At 25.4% G+C, this 18,737-nt stretch overlaps 1 protein-coding gene across 1 annotated transcript; it reads left to right on the plus strand.

The window, feature by feature from the left end:
• The first annotated feature begins 8,056 nt into the window (after nt 1-8,056).
• Nucleotides 8,057-14,891, plus strand: LOC145830148 (peptidyl-prolyl cis-trans isomerase FKBP9-like). Its single transcript, XM_082938039.1, has 12 exons — nt 8,057-8,186; nt 8,660-8,775; nt 9,065-9,204; nt 9,528-9,616; nt 9,815-9,924; nt 10,051-10,196; nt 10,635-10,824; nt 11,696-11,841; nt 12,030-12,222; nt 13,073-13,212; nt 13,743-13,918; nt 14,220-14,891. The coding sequence occupies exons 1-12, from the start codon at nt 8,094-8,096 to the stop codon at nt 14,409-14,411; spliced, it is 1,731 nt and encodes a 576-aa protein (XP_082794165.1). The 5' UTR covers nt 8,057-8,093; the 3' UTR covers nt 14,412-14,891.
• Nucleotides 14,892-18,737: the final 3,846 nt, after the last annotated feature.

The raw sequence follows: 18,737 nt of genomic DNA on the forward strand, positions 1-18,737 counted from the left end.
TATGGTACGTATAAATTACTTAGACAGTAAAAAATATAAATAATACCAACAATTTATTGCACAAACACAAGTGTAATTATCCAATATGGTGATTGATTTGAAATTAAAGGTGTGGTAAAGCAAGACTTTGTACTTACTCCAAATATTTTTCAAATTTTCTGTTCAACGCTGTTAAAGCTTACTTTTGGATTGTCAAAGAGCTGATGGTTCTCTTTTCAATTAAGTTTGCACATCTAAGAGATAAACAAAATGTTCTTCTATTTGCTGATGATATGTTGTAGCTTACTCTGCCAAAGTTATTTAGACACTATTGAGTCAGTTTTTTCAGCAAGCTCAGGTTTTGGCATGAACAACTAAAGTCCTAAGCCAAAGAATTTTCTAAAAGTTTAGAAGTAAGTCTAAAAACTTTGAAGATATTTTTTACCATAAATAAAGATTGTCTACATTTGCACTTAAAGTATGAAACAGGGTTGCCACTTGTTTTTTCAAATTTGAAAAAAAAAGTTTTCTAAATTTCTTCCAGGTTTTTAAAAGTACACATTTTTGGGTCTATTTTTAGTTTTTAGTTAAGTTTAAGGTAAAAAACTGTGTTAAATAGTATAAAAACATTGGAAAGATACTGTAAAGCTATTTTAAATAAGTTTTTTAATAAAAAAATTTTGATGATGACAATTTTTTTTTTTATGATAGATTTTTTGAGTCCAATCGAAATTATACTACTGAACATGTGAAAATTGTTAAAATTCCAGGTTTTTCCAGGTAAAGTGGCAACTCTGTATGAAAACTTTGTACAATATGTCTCAAGTAACTTTTATAATTCACTAATGGACACTGAGATTAATTGATGCTTGGTAAAGCATCAGGCACATTTTTTGACTGTCTACTAAGGTTTAGGAAAATTCTTTAAGTATAAGCTTTCATAACTAACTGAATTTGGTTTTTGGTTAAGGAGGGTAGGGATAAGGGTATTAAATAATGTTCACATATTTTTATGTAGACCATGTACAAAACGATGCAAAACTAACAACTTTTTAGCAACCCAAAAGAAGTACTTCAAGAAAAGCAAAAAGAGTATTCATGGAAAGTAAATTAGTTTTTTTACATGAAAAATAGTGCACTAGAAAGGACTAAGATAGTAGCATACAATATTTTCTAATTAAAAAAATAGAAGCAGATTGGAGATGTATTGATATTTTATTAGACTTTTAATAGTTTATTAATTTATAACATCTTTCCTTAATTATATCATAGGGAAAAAAGTAAAATCAAAAAAAAATATTATTTTCTTTAATTCTTATTCAGTGAAATAAATAAATATCTATTTTTATTTACATACATTTTATTTATTACATGTTTTGATTTTTTGAAAACACATACAAAGATCTCAACTTCTAGAGGTGAATTTATATTGTTTATTCTTTTAAGACTTTAATTGTTAAATTAAGTTTAGGTCAAAAACCTTGTCAATACTTATATAAAATGTTATTTAAATTTTATTTATCACTGAAAAACATTTGAGAAGATTAAAACTTTTTATATAACTTTTGATAAAACACATTAATAATGTGTGAGCAATTAATAAAAATTAAGTTATAACTAAAACCTTAAACCTATATTAATCTATAAAAAGAAATATAATAAAACTCTATTATAAAGTCTTATCTGAGTTCTTTCTATATGTAGTTTTTCAAAAAATAACATGTGTTTTCATGATTAAAAATAACAGCTAGAATTAGTATTGAGCAGTTCAATTTAGTAATATGGCTTTTTACAAAGCTTAAAATTAAAACGAAGCAGTCAATTTTCGTAATAAAACAAAAGTTATTATCTGTTCTATAAAACAGTAGTCTTAAACTTTTTCAAAAGCTGTTTTTAGTAAACTACTAGAAAATAAATTTTGTACAAAGTAGACTTAAAAAAAAACTGCATTAAACATTACTACGTTTTAAGCATTGAATAATATGTTAATAGCTGAAAGGCAAAAAATATGCTTAAAACGTTGTAATTTTTATTCTAACAGTTTTATTAGTTAATTTAACATTATTAGTTATTTTAACATGGTTGTTAATAGCTGATATTTTAGTAACAATTAGCTTTTTTTAGATAAAAAATAACCATCAAATCTTATCTAAAACTAAAAATATATTTATCGTACTAAAGTTTTTGTGCACAGTAAAAAAATTTCTATAAACACTTTTTTTTTAATAATAATGACAAAAAAGTTATCAACGTTTAAAGTTTATGTTAAAAAAAATTAATAAAAATAGAATTGGCAAATATAAACGATACTTAAAAAACATAGAAACTCAAAAAAAACTTATTTAACCACAACAAATTACAACAAAGTAAAAAGTTATTTTCCAGTTTTTAAGGTTAATAGTTTTAATTGTAACTTAAGTTATTTTGTTTAGTTTTTGTGTTATAACCTCATCTTTTTTTATATACTATTTTCTTTTGTTAGGTTTTGAATTATCAGTTTTCTTTAAATTGTACATAATATTTTTGCTGAATGAGCTATTATTTGTACTTTAGGGAGACCTATCTACTTATTTTATCATGCTTACTCTTTTGTTAAAGTTTTTATAAATAATTAGCATAATGTATAGGCTGTAAAAAAATTTAACTGTTTATTTTATTAAAGAAAAAAATAACTATAAGGATAGATTGTAACTGTACTTTATAACTTCAAGTGCTAACAAAAAAGTTAAACAAACAAACTTATTAAGCCTTAATATTAGAAGTTTATAAAGCAAGTTATAAAATCTAACACTCTTTTTTCATTTATATACGTGAAAAAAAAAACTTTACTAAGATTATTTTTAACTAAGTAGTTAGAGTAAAAAAGCTTACCTGTCTTAGAAGTTTAAAATCTACTTATTCCATTAACTTTTAGAAAAAATTAACGCAAAAAGTTTTATTACTAATGTGCATCTGATAAAAACTTAAAAAAAACTTTTTATTCTGATCATAAGCTTTTTTTAAGTTAGTACATAAAAGTAAATAGTAAGTGTGTATGTTTGCACTAATACAATGAGTTTATTTACAGTTTTGACTATATTGCAAGTTATCGGTAGACCAAGTTCTCAGTTTTGATAATAATTCGAGTTTGTCGCACGGCACATAAAAGTTTAATCTGATGACTTTAGCCTATGTTTTCTTTAAAGCTATTTATGTCAGAAGTGTCAATGTTAATGTTGATGAAATGCAAATTATTAAAAAAAAAGTAAAAAATAACACTTAGTTTATTATAGTTCTACAAACCACTTACATTTTATAGCAAAAAGCACTTTAATTGAACAGCTTTTGTTGTGTTATTAATCTATGTATGTTTTTAAATTAGGCTAGTTTATTAGTTTATTACTTTTGAGTTTGTTATACTAATGGTTTAGTTTTATATTCACCTTTATAATACTGTTAAAATTAATTTGTATAATGAATTCAGTATTAAAAATTACTTTATAACTAAGTTAATTAATTTTGAGTTGTAAGTATATATTTTATAACATTCTAAATACTTAGTAGTATCCATGATAGTGCTTTTCTGTTTTATGAACTACATTAAAAAATAAATATATACTGAATCGTAATACAACACCAAATTCCAAAATGATAATATTTGTATAACTCAAACTACAAAGACTAATTCTTTATCAACTGATACAGACATGTATCACTATTTATAACGAAATATTTAACAAAACTTAATAAGTGGAAATAACTCTTCACCAGTTATTTTAGTAAAAATTTAAACTTTGATCTTAACAAAACAGAAAGATATAGGTTATGGTAATCATCATAACACCCTCCTAATACAAAAACGTTTTTACTGTGGGTAACCCCGCTTTGACCCATTCGTTTTCACTGAATTTTGCAGTCAACATTTTCTATTTGTTTTCTGACAAGTTGTAGGTTTCTGTTGTGTCTAAGCTATAGTTTGTCCAGTTTGAACTTCCTACTGCCTACACTTTATATTGGAAGTAAACTAGGGATAAACTAATCCTTTTTTCATTTATGCTTGACACAGAAATCGATTTGCGTGAATCTAAACTTCACATTTTGCATTTGCCAATCAAGTCGTTGAAAAATCTCGCCAGCTACAGTAATACACCTGGCAAACGAAAAATATATGTGAAAATATATGTTTGAACTGCGAAAACTCCTTCATTTACTTCTATTACTTTAGTATCTGTGAAGCAGTTTTTTTCGGTTATTTCACCTACTAAATATATTTAAAACAGTAGATTTTTGGTCCTATCTCACGGACGTCCTTTTGCTCGAACTTACGTCCACTTTGTAAACTGATTTGTTATAAACATAATCAGTATGATTTGATAAGTTTACTCGATTGATGAAACCTCCACTCACAAAAATAAAATCTTCATTTCTCAGTAGATCTACGTTGTTACTTGAAAAATTAATATTTTTAATTAGCATCTCTTAGTTTATATAATAAAGTTTAATATACTAGTTGTAGTGTTTTTATGACAAGTAAAAGTTTGTCCACATAAATTATTTCTAGACCTAGTTTGATTGGATGTAAAATAATCTTTTAAACCTTAGCAAATAAGTGTTTCAAAATATGAATAACTTTAACATTTGTCATATTATAATAAAACTGTTATTTCAAAAAAATTCTAGTTTTTTCTATCTAAGTTATCTTCTCGTTTTATCCTATCACTGTTTCTAAGTATTTTTTTACAGTTATCATCATTAGTGTCTATTAAATTGATAATTTGATAGACACTATTTATCAAGTACTTCTCTTTTCTAATTGCAGTTCCTGGTAATTTTTTTTCTAAATGTTTGTTCTGGTTGAACATTTCTTTAACTATTTTTCAAAACATTTAATTAATTTTGAGAGCTTTTGGTTTTTGTTATAGCTATCTAGTTTAATTTTTAAAATTGTATTAAACAAAAGGTTTTTTATTCTTTTATTGTATCCGTTTAATTCTTAAAACATTGTTTTAAATTTTTTACCTTAACAACTGATACAGACATAAGTTAAGAAGATTTTCTGCAAAGTCATAAAAAGTTTGTAGCAGGATGCTATTAGTTTCAGTTATGTTTATTTCTTTGCAATCTAATTTGAAAGAACTATCCTAATTACAATTTTTTTTTCTCAGCTTCGTTTTCAATTTTTAAATTTTAAGAAAAGTAACATATGAGTTCCGTTTGTTGATTCAATTTTCTTAATTTGACTATCAAAATTAGTTTTCCAATTGCTGATTTTTACTTTTTTCTTGTTTCGTTTTGTCTGTTTCTTTGAGATATTTTTTTCTTTGTCTAGGTTTTTTATTGTCTTAAACACATTTGCTCTTTTCATCTAATCAAGTTCAAACATTTCTTTAAGAAAGTTATCAGCTTCAACTAAACAACCACTGTAAACTCATCAAGTAGCCCAAATCCTGAGCACCTCGCTGTCATTTGCAACCCGAACTCGTTAGCATGGATCGTTGTATGAACTTTTCGTGAAACACGTGACAACAAGGGGTGAATGAATCATTGGTGTTTGCAGAAAGTAAGATGTAAAGACACACTCTGCATTTCTAATCAAATTTATTTGTTTGTATTTAAGGGTAAAAAAACTGTCTGTATATAAATTATAAAACTAAAAGAGAAACAAATGCATGACTGACCAAACAAAGCTTTAGAATGGTTCGACATTGCAAACACTTCTCGAATTTTCAACATAATAATGTGATATAAATATTTAATTATTAAATTTTCGAAAAAAATGCTTATTATATTAGTTAATTAAATAAGAAACTAATATTTTTGCTAAAACTTTAAAACAGTAGTTTTCTTTTTTTTTGTCAATTGTTATTACGTTAATAACACAAAAAATTGTATAATATGTTTAAAAAATTCAGTTTAAGAGTTGCTTAAATTTATAGACTAAAAGCATTTTTTAACAAATTTAACAACATCTCCGTTATAAAAAATCAAAACATCTTTTCAAACTAGTACATTTCTAAACATAAATTTAGGTTTATATGCTTTATAGGTTATTATAAAGTTTTTAATAGTAAGAATAATAAACATGTATTTATGATTGCTGCCAAAGATTTCTAAAATTGTTTAATTTACATTATATATTTTTGAATTACTTATTATATGAACAAAATAGTTGTTAAAACACATGCTTAGAGACATAGTTACATAGGAAATAGTTTTACGTATACTGGTATTATTTTAATACAACTATAGCTTAACTATCGTTATATAACAGGAGCGGCTAAAGAAAGACTGGCTTTCTTGGAATTTGGTACCCCTGGAAAAATAAGTTACTAACTTAAAACGAGATTTATTTGTAAACTTTACTTATGATAACATATATACTTTCGATTTGCTACAAAAATTTAAGTGTTAAATTTATAAGATGTAAACACTATAAATCAGTAATATATTTTTAGGGCTTGGAGCACCTAGCAATTAGCTTTAGCAGAAATTAATTGAATTCAATTTTATTCTTAATAAGTTTATAAATTAAAAAAAAAAGAAAACTCTTTACTAGTTTGCATAAAGTTTTCAATCGAAAATGCTAGTATAAGTAAATGTATATAGATTATTTACTACTTTTGAATTAGAATCTACAGTTTTAATATATAAAATTTCTAGCGTAACACTAAAGTTAAATTACCCTTATTTCTTTGCAAAAAAAAGTAATTAGAAGCAACTCATTACATATATTTAATTTATTGCAATTGAAAACTGGGTTATATAAGGGTATATTACCACATTTACAGTTTTTAATTCTTACAGTTTACTAAGAAATTACCATGTAATTTCAATTACTCGACCACGACTTTAATAAAGCAACATTTCAATTTTTTATTTGGAATTTAATTTAAGTTCTTTGTTTTATTTAGTATTGAAGAAAAATGATACTAAACTTAAAAATTAAAACCGTTAGATATCTTTATAGTAGTAATTTAACTTTTAGTATACAGATAAAATTATTAACAAAAAAAAAAAAAAACTTTTGATATCAAATTTTAAGGAAGTTAAAATTCTTATTCAAAAGAAAAAAAAAGCATTATAGTAATATATTTAAGTTGTTAATATCTAATATTTAGTTTAAAAACAGTTATCAAATTTTCAATTATAAATTCTTAATATTTTTTATAGAAATTTAGTTATTATGGTGATTGTACATGTTGATGATATTAAAAAAAGATAATTTTAGCAATAAAAACAAATTACAAAAATTAGTATTAGTTTTATGAATACTAGTTACTTTAGTTGCTATTTTATAGAGATAAATGTTTCTTTGTCAGATTTAAGCTTAAGTTTTTAGACTGTAAAATTGTTTGAAATTGTTAAATTCGTATTATAAAAAGATTTATACTAAAAATCAAAAAATACGCTGTCTACATAGGTAAATATTGATTACACAAACAAATTTAAGTTGAAATCTTAACACTTAGTTGACATATTATTGTAATTTAAACATATACTTTTAATTAGTTATTAAAGAGCTCTAAACTCAGTGCGGAGAAGTTAATAAACAGACTACAAGAAATACAAGATTAATTTAGTCGAAATTGCTAAGAAAGTTTATTATAAAGATGTAAGATTTTTAAAAGCTTTTAGGTAAAATTTAATTTTAAAACAAGCTAGCTCATACAAAAATCTTAGTAGTAAAACTAAAGGCAGATTTTTGTATTAAGCAATGCTACGCAGCATTGCACGCTTGAATAAACACCGGCAATTTTAAAGCTTGAGTGAAGCTAGTGTGTCTTATTAAGCTACTTTTGTTTCGTGGCAGTCTTGTATGATATTACAACTAATAATGCTTAGTTTTGATTCAATTTATTCTATAACTAAAACATCCTCAGGTGCTTCAGATGTTTTTAGTACTTTTAGCTGTTTTTCTTTTAGTGTTTATTAACTTACTAATTAAGGCTGCTAAAAGTTTATGTTTAAAAAATAATATTTTATTTTCTTATATTTTCTTGGTAGGAAAGAAGTTAGATAGATAAACTAACAACAGTTAATTTTTTTAATAGCTAATGAAAGTTTAAAAGAACTAAAACATAATTATTAATTATTTAACAGGTCATTTTTAAATTATTTGAATAGAATCGAAAAGCATGGAAAATTTCAGCTGGATCGCATGTTTTGTTGTGATTAGTTTTTGTTTAGGAAAATCAATAGTTGCCGAAGAAAGTAATGACATGCCTCAAGTAATTTTTCTGTTGATATAAATATTGTAACAGTTTTAAAGTTTATACATGAAGAAGAAAAAATTGTTTCATACTTGTTTGCTATAAAATTAATATCGTACTTTTAACGATTCGCTTATCAATTTATAAAGGAAAAGTTTAATAAACGAAACTTGTTTTTTTTCATTTAATTTTTCTAAGAAATTTAAAATCTAATTCAAATGAGAGTTTAAGATTAATGAATTCATTCATATTTACGAAAAGTAATATTTATAAGAACAAAATAAAGTTATTAATTAAAAAAACATTAAACGTACAGTTAAATCAATAAAAAAACAAAAACGAGTGGGTATCACATATTAAAACATTTTATTTTTTTTAGTTTTTTAAATAAGTTAAAGTGCTTTCTGTATACAATTGTTAGAACATAAAACTTCTAAAACCTTACAAAAATATTATTTTTTGTTTTCTCAAACTAATACAACTTTTATTAGGTCAAAATAGATACAGTTTTTAAACCATTAAACTGTATAAGGAAAGTTGAGAAAAAAGACTTTGTGAGATACCACTATTACGGTATGCTAGAAGATGGCACCTACTTTGATTCTAGGTAAAACTAATTTATACATCTCATAATAATGTATTTTGTCTAAGTTTTAAAAGTAAGAATAGTAAGTACAATAGTCATTTATGTTTTTAAAAATTGAGCTATAAATAAAAGCAAAATTAGTTCCAAATTTTTTGTCGTTTTTTGTTAAACTATAATTAATATTCACATGTTGGACGTATTCAAGTCTAAGATTAAATTTTGTTAATTTTTAGCATAGTATAGACAAGTATTAACAAAAGTAAAATATACTGAAGTGGATCAAAAACAAAAATATATAACGTTTTTTTAGCCACAGCAGAGGTCATAGCTACGATACGTTTGTTTTTAACGGATGGCTGATCGAGGGCATGGACATTGGACTATTAGGAATGTGCGTTAATGAACACAGAATTATTACGATACCACCTCATCTTGCTTATGGCGAATCTGGTTGGTAAAACGACGTTGTATTTACAAAAATTAGTAATTTGTCTGGCTACCCACAAGACTGTGCTGCAGAATATCAAAAACAAATTGCTTAGACTCTATTTATTTAGAAAATTAGAAAAAAATCTTGTAATCCTAATTTAAGAATTTTAAAAGCTCGATTTTTAGAAACCTATTGGTCCATTATTTTCTATCAAATTTTAGTAGTATCCTGTTTTGCAAGTTTTCAAATAAAACTAATCGTTTTTGTAATTAAATATAATTTATAGAAAAATAATCAATTTTTTTACACTTTAAAACGTTATTTTATGTGTTATTAAATATAGGTTCTCCAAGTGGTTCCATTCCAGCAAATGCAACAATAATATTTAATACAATTTTGCTTGATATTTGGAACCAAAATGATGAAATTAAAGTCAGTGTACTTTTTATTACTTAAATTAAAGATTAAAAACATAAACATTCGAAAAAATGCGTAATCATGAAATAACAGCTAGGTTAAAAAAACTTTGTAAAAGTGAAAAACATTAGTTTTCTTAACATGTACTTAGTATATACGTTTTAAAAACCAACATTTCTTTAAGACTAAGAAGTAAAACTTTAAAAACTGTAGGTAGAAATTGTAAAAGAAGCAGAAAACTGTAAAAGAAAGCTGGAAGTTGGAGATTACATTAGATACCACTACAATGGCACTTTGCTAAACAGTCAGAAGTTTCATTCTAGGTTCGTTACTTTATTATTAGCTTTCAAGTACTACAAAGCAACAACACTATTGCTGCAGTCGACTGCTTTTCAGAATAAACACCCAAGTTTAGAATAACTAAAAAAAACGTTCAATATTCTGTACAGCTACCAAGAAAAACAGACATATAACACATATATTGGCAAAGGATATTTGATAAAAGGTATGGACGAAGGTCTTATAGGGGTGTGTCAGGGAGAAATTAGAAGAATAACGATACCTCCAAACATGGCCTATGGGGAAAAAGGAGACGGTTTATAAACAATATACCTGTTTACTTTTGTTATAAAATTTAGTACTAAATATATAAACTAAATCACTTTTGTTTTTAAATTTAAATATGAAAAAAAAAGTATAATTTAAGGTCAGCCTGATTTTCATATTTGATGAGTCAGCATTTTAAAAAAAGTTTTTTTAAATTTATTTTTGATTATACCTTTATCCCTAACTCTACCAAAACATATTAAAAATTAACCAAAAAATAAAGTTTTAATACTTAAAACTAAAAATAACATGAAAAAAAGCTTTTTTTTGATGACTCAGAAAACGTGCAAGACTGACCTTTAAGTATACTAGCCTCAAAACTCTAAAAACAATTTTTGAACTATAAATGGAAAAGTCTTTTTAACCTCAGAGTTGTATACAAAATTTAAAAAAAAAAAATCTAAGCTTAACTGAAACTATTATAAAGGCAAGAACATACCTGCATCGGCAACAGTGGTTTTTGAAGTGCATGTCATAGATTTTCACAATCCATCCGATCCACAACAAAAAATTGTTGTTAAACCGGTTGCTAATTGCACTAGAAAACTGGTTTCTTCTGACTACATAAGGTACCATTATAACGGTACTTTTGTTGATGGAACTAAATTTGACTCAAGGTGAGTTGAAAAGTACACTTTTACCGCTCGTCATTGAAGCTTAAAAAGTTTGATGTCATTGAGAAAAATTTTAAAAATAAAAAGATAATTTTTGTTCAATAAGGTCAAAAGTTAAAGTTGAACTTATTTTTGATAAGAAGAAAAAATAAAAGTATTACATGCATTGTTGTCGAACAAATGTTAAACCGCCTAATAATTTTCAGTGGTTTGTGTACTTTCGTTGTAAGGTAAAAACTATTATAATATCACAATTTTAGATACCTTCTGCCAAAAATTTCGTACTAAACTTATTATTTTTTTAAAACTTTTTCCAATTAATCTACTTTTTTTTTCGGTTTTTAACTATATTTTTCTTAATAGAAGAAAATAAACGAAGAAATTGACAGTATGAAATTTCATAAACTTAAAAAAAAACTTTGTTTTTAATACACTCTTAATTAGTTATTGTTATTTTAATTACTAGCTAACATTTTATATTAAACTATTAACTAATTCAAAGTTGTTATTTGAAAAAATTACATTTCAGTAACACTTAAACTGTTTTTTCTATTGATACATTTTAAATGCTTTTTATATAATAATGGATATCATATATTACGGTACTTATATTATTGAACTGCTGAAACAATAAAAAATTTGATAGCAAAAAATAAATCTTGTTCTTTTTATTGTCAAGTAAATTAGTATCTTGTTATTAAGATGTCAACATAAAACTTTTATTTTAAAATACACAGCACCAAGATATACTTGAATCAATTAAGAAATTATAATTTAAAGTTAATTTCAACCTAGTTTGATTGCATTGTTACAAAAGTTTTTACTTGTCTTCAAAACGTTTCTTTATAAAAAAAAGTAATTAATTATTCAACAGTTATGAACGAGGAAAAACGTACAACACTTACGTTGGAATGAGAAGACTGATACCTGGAGTAGACAGGGGCTTGATTGGAGTTTGCATGGGTGAATGGTTAAGAATAGTTGTTCCTCCACACCTTGGTTATGGTGAACCTGGAATCGGTAATTTCCAGTTTAAAGTTTTCATTTACTGAGAGTCCAATAGTTATGTGAAGTTTTTGTCCTATTGCGAATGTTCAGTAAACTTTAGACGAACATCGATTTAACTCAATTTGATGTTAAAGTTTACAAATTTAAACCATTTTTTTACAAAAGATACAATTACTAAGCTAAGTTAATTTTATAAACAGAAAACGTCATTCCTCCTTCAGCAGTTTTAGTTTTCGACATTCACGTTATTGATTTCCACAATCCTAAAGACGAGGTTACAAGTGAAGTTATAAAGCCAGCAACGCAAGAAAATAGTTATGCAGCTCACATTGGAGACTATGTTGTCATCGCTTATAAACTTGAACTCATGGATGGAACTTTTGTTGATGAAAGGTAGTTTAAAATTTATTTTACTTATAAAGTTACTTTAAAATGGTAGTATAGTAGTTTAAAATAAGGATTCTCAAAACTATGAGAAATTTTGCGTCTTTGATTACTTAATAACTTTTTTACTCACAGATTTTATAAAGTACATATTAAAAACTACTCTTAACATTGTTTAAGTTTTGTTAATTGTTAAATATTCAAAAAGTATTAGCCATCATCAGCTAGGCTGGTTTTTCAATCATCTTTCATACAAAAAACTGCACGACCATGAACAGCAGTTCTCGCGACTTACTACGAACCTGGTTCTGTTATTTCTTATAAAAGCCCCTAATACATTCAAAGTCACGATGAACTTTTGTAATAATTAAATAAAACGGTTTTTATTAGTCATTTTCAATTTTGAAATGTGAAAAGTAATTGATTAGGCAGATTTTTGAGATTGCTTTTACTACTTTTCTGTTGTACGATTTGTTTACAGCAGTAAAAATTGTATTAATTTTACTGCGATTTACAGTTGCCATAAAGGCTCTAAGCATGGATATAAATTATACTTTCTATGGTTGTTATACATGTGAGAATTATTAACTAAAACCTTTTCGTAACAAAATTCAGACTTTTGTTAACGTGAATTTTATTTAAACTTACAAAATAGTTAGCTCCTACTACTATAATATATAAATAGCTATTAGTATTAACCAAGAAGATTAAATGTCATTTATCAAACACTTAAACTGTATCTTTTTCTTTTAGAGGAATTATAGTTTTATATAATAAAAAGTTTTATGTTTTGTCTTACAAATAGTAAAAAACAACTTTTTCTAGCATTAAATGATCTTTAATTTTTTTTCATAACCAGCACCGACAATGACTTTGGTATTTACCTGGGAAGAAGACTAGCTCCCCCGGGTGTGGAAAAAGCGCTTTTTGGAATACGTGCGGGAGAAGTGAAAAAGTCCATAATTCCACCTCATCTTGGTTATGGGGAATTTGGTAGAGGTAAAAAAAATAATTTTAGTGTTAAGATACAAAAGTTTTTTTAATAATTTTTATGAAAATGACTTACTTTGTATTATTATTGTTTATTGAAAGACAAAAAAACGTTCAAAAGGTCTAATCTATGGACCTAGTGTACGAAAAACCTTTCGGTTATTAAGTTATACACCATGGATACAGCTTAATGTCTCGTACCATGTTTGAAAATACTTAAAAAAATAACTTTAACGTTTTTAACTTATGTAGTATAGTTTTATATATACTGTAAAAATAACTAAAAAGCTGACAGAAAAATACAACTGATCCAAAATAAATGAATAAAACCTAAGTAAGAAAGTGTTATTTAAAGTAAAACTACTACAGCTATCAATATATCGCATATTGGTTTACGATTAGTTCTTAAAAATTACAAAATTACCAAAACGTGTTTAAAAACTATATAACTATAAAGAAATTAGACAACTTTGTTGTAGATACCTATTGAGTAATTAAAAAGTACTTTTCTTAAAAATAATTTGTATATTTTCATTTAGAGGGATACGTACCAGGTAGTGCAGTATTGTTGTACACATTCACATGCAAGTCGGTGCACGAAGGAGTTGAAAGTGGTGCGCTGATTAAGTGGAAGGATCAGTTCGATGGAAAAAAATTGAAGGAAGTATTTGATGCAGTAGATGTTGATCATAATGGAAGCGTTGATAAAAAAGAGGTTAGTTAAGCAGTTCAATAAGAGCTTATTTTATCTTTATGACCTAAAATATCTACTGATTTCAAAAAATAGTACTTTCAAAATCATTATAAAACCTTATCTATTTATTTCTTGTTTATAAGTTTGAATAAGTTATTTGTATAGCTGAACTTATCATAAAAGTCAGAACGTATTTCACAACTAGTAATGATAATTAAAAGTTATACAGTTTTTATTAGAAATTTTTTTAATTATTATTTAAACTAAAAATGAATAAAAATTCTACAGCTAATTTATATCTATAATCTAAAAAAATTAACAGTTAGAGAAACTTGTTATGGATAAAGTTCAATCAAAAAAAGCAATTTTGCCGCCCCATTTAGATCAAGAGACTGCTTTAAATAATTTAGTCAATAGCGTTTTTAAAGATGAATCTGAAATTTCAATTGACATTTTCACAAAGTTTTTAAGAAAAACATCTGCCATATCTGCAGAATTAAAGAAAGAGCTTTAAAATAATCATTGTACATGATTACAATTTATGACAAATCTATTTGCCTTATTCTTCAGTTTCTTAAACTACTTATTTGCACTTAGAATATTTTTGTAAATACAGTAAACAAAACGCTAATGATAAATTCTGAAGTTTTTACTAATCATATTTAATTTACAATATTATTTTGTTGTGCAAAACGTTTTTAAACATACTACTAATCATTCATGTTTTGTAACACTGTTTATATGGCTTTACTAGTTTATTTTTATTTTTATATCTGTATTAACTTTAAGTTAGATTAAAAGCATTTGTTCATACACTTGCTACATTTTAATGAAAACTTCAAACAATGAAAAACTAATATTATTTTATATGACTAAAGTGACTGGGTATGCAACTCGACGACCGAGAGGTCTTTTTATGTACCCAGGTCCTTGAACTAAAAAAATTTGAGCAATTTTTCGTTTGTTTCGTTTGTTCAATAAACTATTATACTATTCAAAACCAAAATATTCTTTTCAATTGCCATAATAAAAATCTATAAAGTTCAAAAGTTAAACTTAATTTCGAAAGTAAAATTATTTTCGTTATGAAACATTTAGTAACATAGTCTTCAAAACCTATAAGATGACACTGTTGTATTTTAATTATAAAATACAACAGTGTCATCTTATAGATATACTAATATCATTATACATTTATTAAAGAATTTTAAATAGTCAAATTTAATTGATCTAAACTTGTTAGATGAAAAATTTAAGATGTATTAGATTACTTTTTCGAAGATTAAACAAATAAAAAATATTACTTAATACGTATGTAAATTAAAAATAAAAACTTTTAGATTAGCTTTAATTGAATCAAAGTAAATAAGATCCTAACAACATAAGTTTAAATTGATTAAATATGTTTTTAAGCAAAACTTTTAGTAATTTTAATTTCAACTTACTAGTTGCCTTAAGTTTAAATTTTATTTTGTGTAATTTTTGATTTATTGAAAATAAAACACAATAACGTTAAGTTGTCTTGACCTAGCTTTAAACTTTGTAGTCTGAAAAGACAACATTTATATATAGTAGATATTATCACTAATTATTCTAAATCTAAATAACAAAATATAATCTAAATAATTTTCAAAGTTTATAAAGAGAAAAAAGCTTAACAAAACTTAACTTTATATAAATAGGAGAATTTATGTGAGCGAGAAAATAATCACTTATGGATATAAATAATAGAACATTAATTTGAAAATAAATAAGATTAACAATATTTAGTTGATACGCTTTTTAGTATCAGTATGCATCGCAGTTTATGTAATTTAATATAGTTCCTAGTTATCATTTAGATGATAAAAAGGGTTTTAGTATAGGAGGCAAAAACACTTTTTCAAATCGTGTTATTATGTTATATTAAATTAATATTCTATTATACATGTCAGTATCTAGCTTTTTATGTTTAGGTATAGGGTAGTATTACTCAGAAAACATTAATATAAATACCAAAAAAAGATGGTTATAATTTGAGAAATACATTTGAATTTCTCATCTGTCTTCGGAAAATTAAGTTAAGTAGGGTGTTATATCTACAAGCTCACATAACCAAAACTATTTGTTTACTTTTTAATTATAATTTTTTTTAAGTAATCAGGTGTTAGAAAGCAATTGTTCCAATCAAAAGTACGTTATTTTTACCTAAGACAAAATAAAAAACATTGTGTTAAGTATTTTTTTGACGGAAAAAGAAACTGTTATAAAACAACAATATTATTTTTTAAGATTAGATCAGAAGTCTAATGACTTTAAACTCCTCTACTTAATCAAGATAAAAAAAATATTACTTTTCTTTCATAAGTTTTCGTAATAGTTAGTAAGTCGGAACAAAACTGATATTTCTATTATTACTATCAATCTATCTATACTATAAAAAAGTTCGTTCCTATAATTGTCTAAAAATTGGGACTCGCTCAGCTCTAAACCGCACAATTCCACCCGGATCAACCCCCACCCGCACAATTCCAACCCAAATCAATTTTCACCCAATCAGTTCAACAAAAAAATTAAAATAAACTAAAAAAAAAATTCCGACCAATGTTAATATTACAACCCAAAACTCTTTATAATTTAAAGGTTAAGCATCTTGTTCTAACAAAAAAATTCATAGCATTGTTCAAGTTACATAATCCATTTTTTTCATCTTATTCGAACAGATGATATCTCAACCTCATTAAACACCTGTATGAACTATTCGATGTTAATATTTTTCACCAACGTACTACTGTGAATCAATTACTTTTTAGTTGGTTAACCACTGCTTAACAAAATAAAGCTTCATTCACCTGGTAAAAATTTCCGTGAAAGAGTTTGAGCTTAATAAAAATAATACTTTTTCAAATTGTATATGAAATATGCTCGCCTTCAGTTTCGACTCAAGTCAATAAACGTGTAGAATATAAAGTACAAAAAATAAATTAAAAAAATTAAAGCTAAAGATACCTCGTATACATGGACAAATGCTTCACATTAACTAAGAACGAAATGAATAAGACTTTTAATTGAAAAATTGAACAGTGCATGCAAATCTATGAAATTTGTTATGAAATGATAATTTAACAACTAATTATTGTTTATTGAACGATAAAAAAAAGCGCTAAAAAAGTTTGGTCTAAGGACCTGGTGTACAAAGGAACCTTTCGGTTATCGAGTCGTACACCACATGCTTATAAAGTTTCTTACGAGCTAATACACATAGTTTTTTTTATCATTTAAATACTTAAATCTTTAGTAATGAACAATCAATTAAACGAAAAGAAAAATGAAAGATTTTGGTTTATTTTTGATGATCTATTTGTAAACTGATATAGTCAAGTCTAAAATAGCTAAATTTCACTTGAAATTACCTTAAATACCAATCGTTTTGTAGCAAGCCAAGAAAGATTGGTTTGGTTAAAATTTTACATCAAAAACTTTATGAATTGCATAATTTTATCTAATACCTCTAGATGAAACTTTTTTCTTGTTCATTTTGAAACTATAAGAATTACAACTTAATTTTTGTTAGAGATGACGTTTTTGCAGGATATTACAAAGTTAAAATGACTTGTTTTTAAACTAGCTTTTTTACCTTTTCATTTTTGGAGACTTTACTCATTTACCACATGTTAGAAATGAGCTTTCTCTAGTTCTAAAATGAAAGTATTCTACATAAATTCGAATGCTTTTTTTTAACGTGGTATTTTAATTTGCAATAAAAATTATGTCTTTACATGCATAATGAAGAAAACATAAAATAAATAAAAAGCGACAGTTTCTACCTAGAAATTTATATAGAAAATAAAGCATTCTTCTGCTATAATAACAAAAACTTATTTTCAGAAAAAAAAAGTTTTAATTAGCAGTGAAAAAAAAAAATATCGTAAATCTGACACTAAAGTCTTGTTAAAAATTTTAATATTAAAGCATAAAGTTTAGTTATGAAACATAACATTAAACGAAAAATTCCAAAATGTCAAAATAACATTGATATAAAAGTTTAGAGTATTTCAAATAGTATTTTTTAAACTAACTAAAGGGTAGAAAAATTAATTAGGCTAGTTTTTTTATTGGCAAAACTGCTAAAACAAATTTTAAATGAAATTTAAAAATTATTAGATAAAACGATAACTAGAACAACATTTATGTACGGGAAGTTTTCTTTTAACAGAAGTTTGCATACTAATTGGCTACACACCTTACTCACATAGAAAAGTATAATATGCTTGAACTATTTACTTTGTCATATACCGTAACGGAGTAGGTTTGACAGACAACTTACCTGGACCAAGTATTGAGAGAAAATTGAAACAAATAAATAAAACCTTTTTAAACGTTGGTGTTGGATGTTACTTTTGATGCTAACTTGTTTGCTAAAAGTAAAACGTAACCTGTATTACATTAATAAAACCAAATAAATACACATTTTGAGCAATTAGAAAGTGAAACTACCTAGAGCGTTTGTTAAAACATGTCCCGGTTGTAGTTAACAAGCGCCTTCAGATGACCTCTAGCGGTCAAAAATATCCGAGAAAAATAAAAATACCATTACTAAGAAGCTCAACGAACAAATGGATGCAATTACAAATCAATCTCCTACCAAAAACTCAAAAATAATTAGAAAATAATAGTAATTAGAAGAAGAAGAAGAAATGTATGGTACTTTAGTGCTTCCTTCTGCATGCTCCGGTATGTAGCGCCGCGACTTGGTAAATGCTTTCTGATAATTGTAGATAAATTTTACTAAAGGCCAGTTATATGGTTTTTTAAATAAGAAAACTCTATAAGTATTAAAGCTAAAGCATGACAAATATAA

This window comes from Thalia democratica, chromosome 2 (assembly GCF_965202585.1).
Source record: "Thalia democratica chromosome 2, ktThaDemo2.hap1.1, whole genome shotgun sequence".
Classification (NCBI taxonomy): Eukaryota; Metazoa; Chordata; class Thaliacea; order Salpida; family Salpidae; genus Thalia; species Thalia democratica.

Coding starts and splice junctions, on each gene's coding strand:
- LOC145830148 (XM_082938039.1), top strand. CDS start 8,094: ATGGAAAATTTCAGCTGGATCGCATGTTTTGTTGTGATTAGTTTTTGT. Junction 9,205..9,527: donor TCTTGCTTATGGCGAATCTG/GTTGGTAAAACG, acceptor TATTAAATATAG/GTTCTCCAAGTGGTTCCATT. Junction 9,617..9,814: donor ACCAAAATGATGAAATTAAA/GTCAGTGTACTT, acceptor TAAAAACTGTAG/GTAGAAATTGTAAAAGAAGC.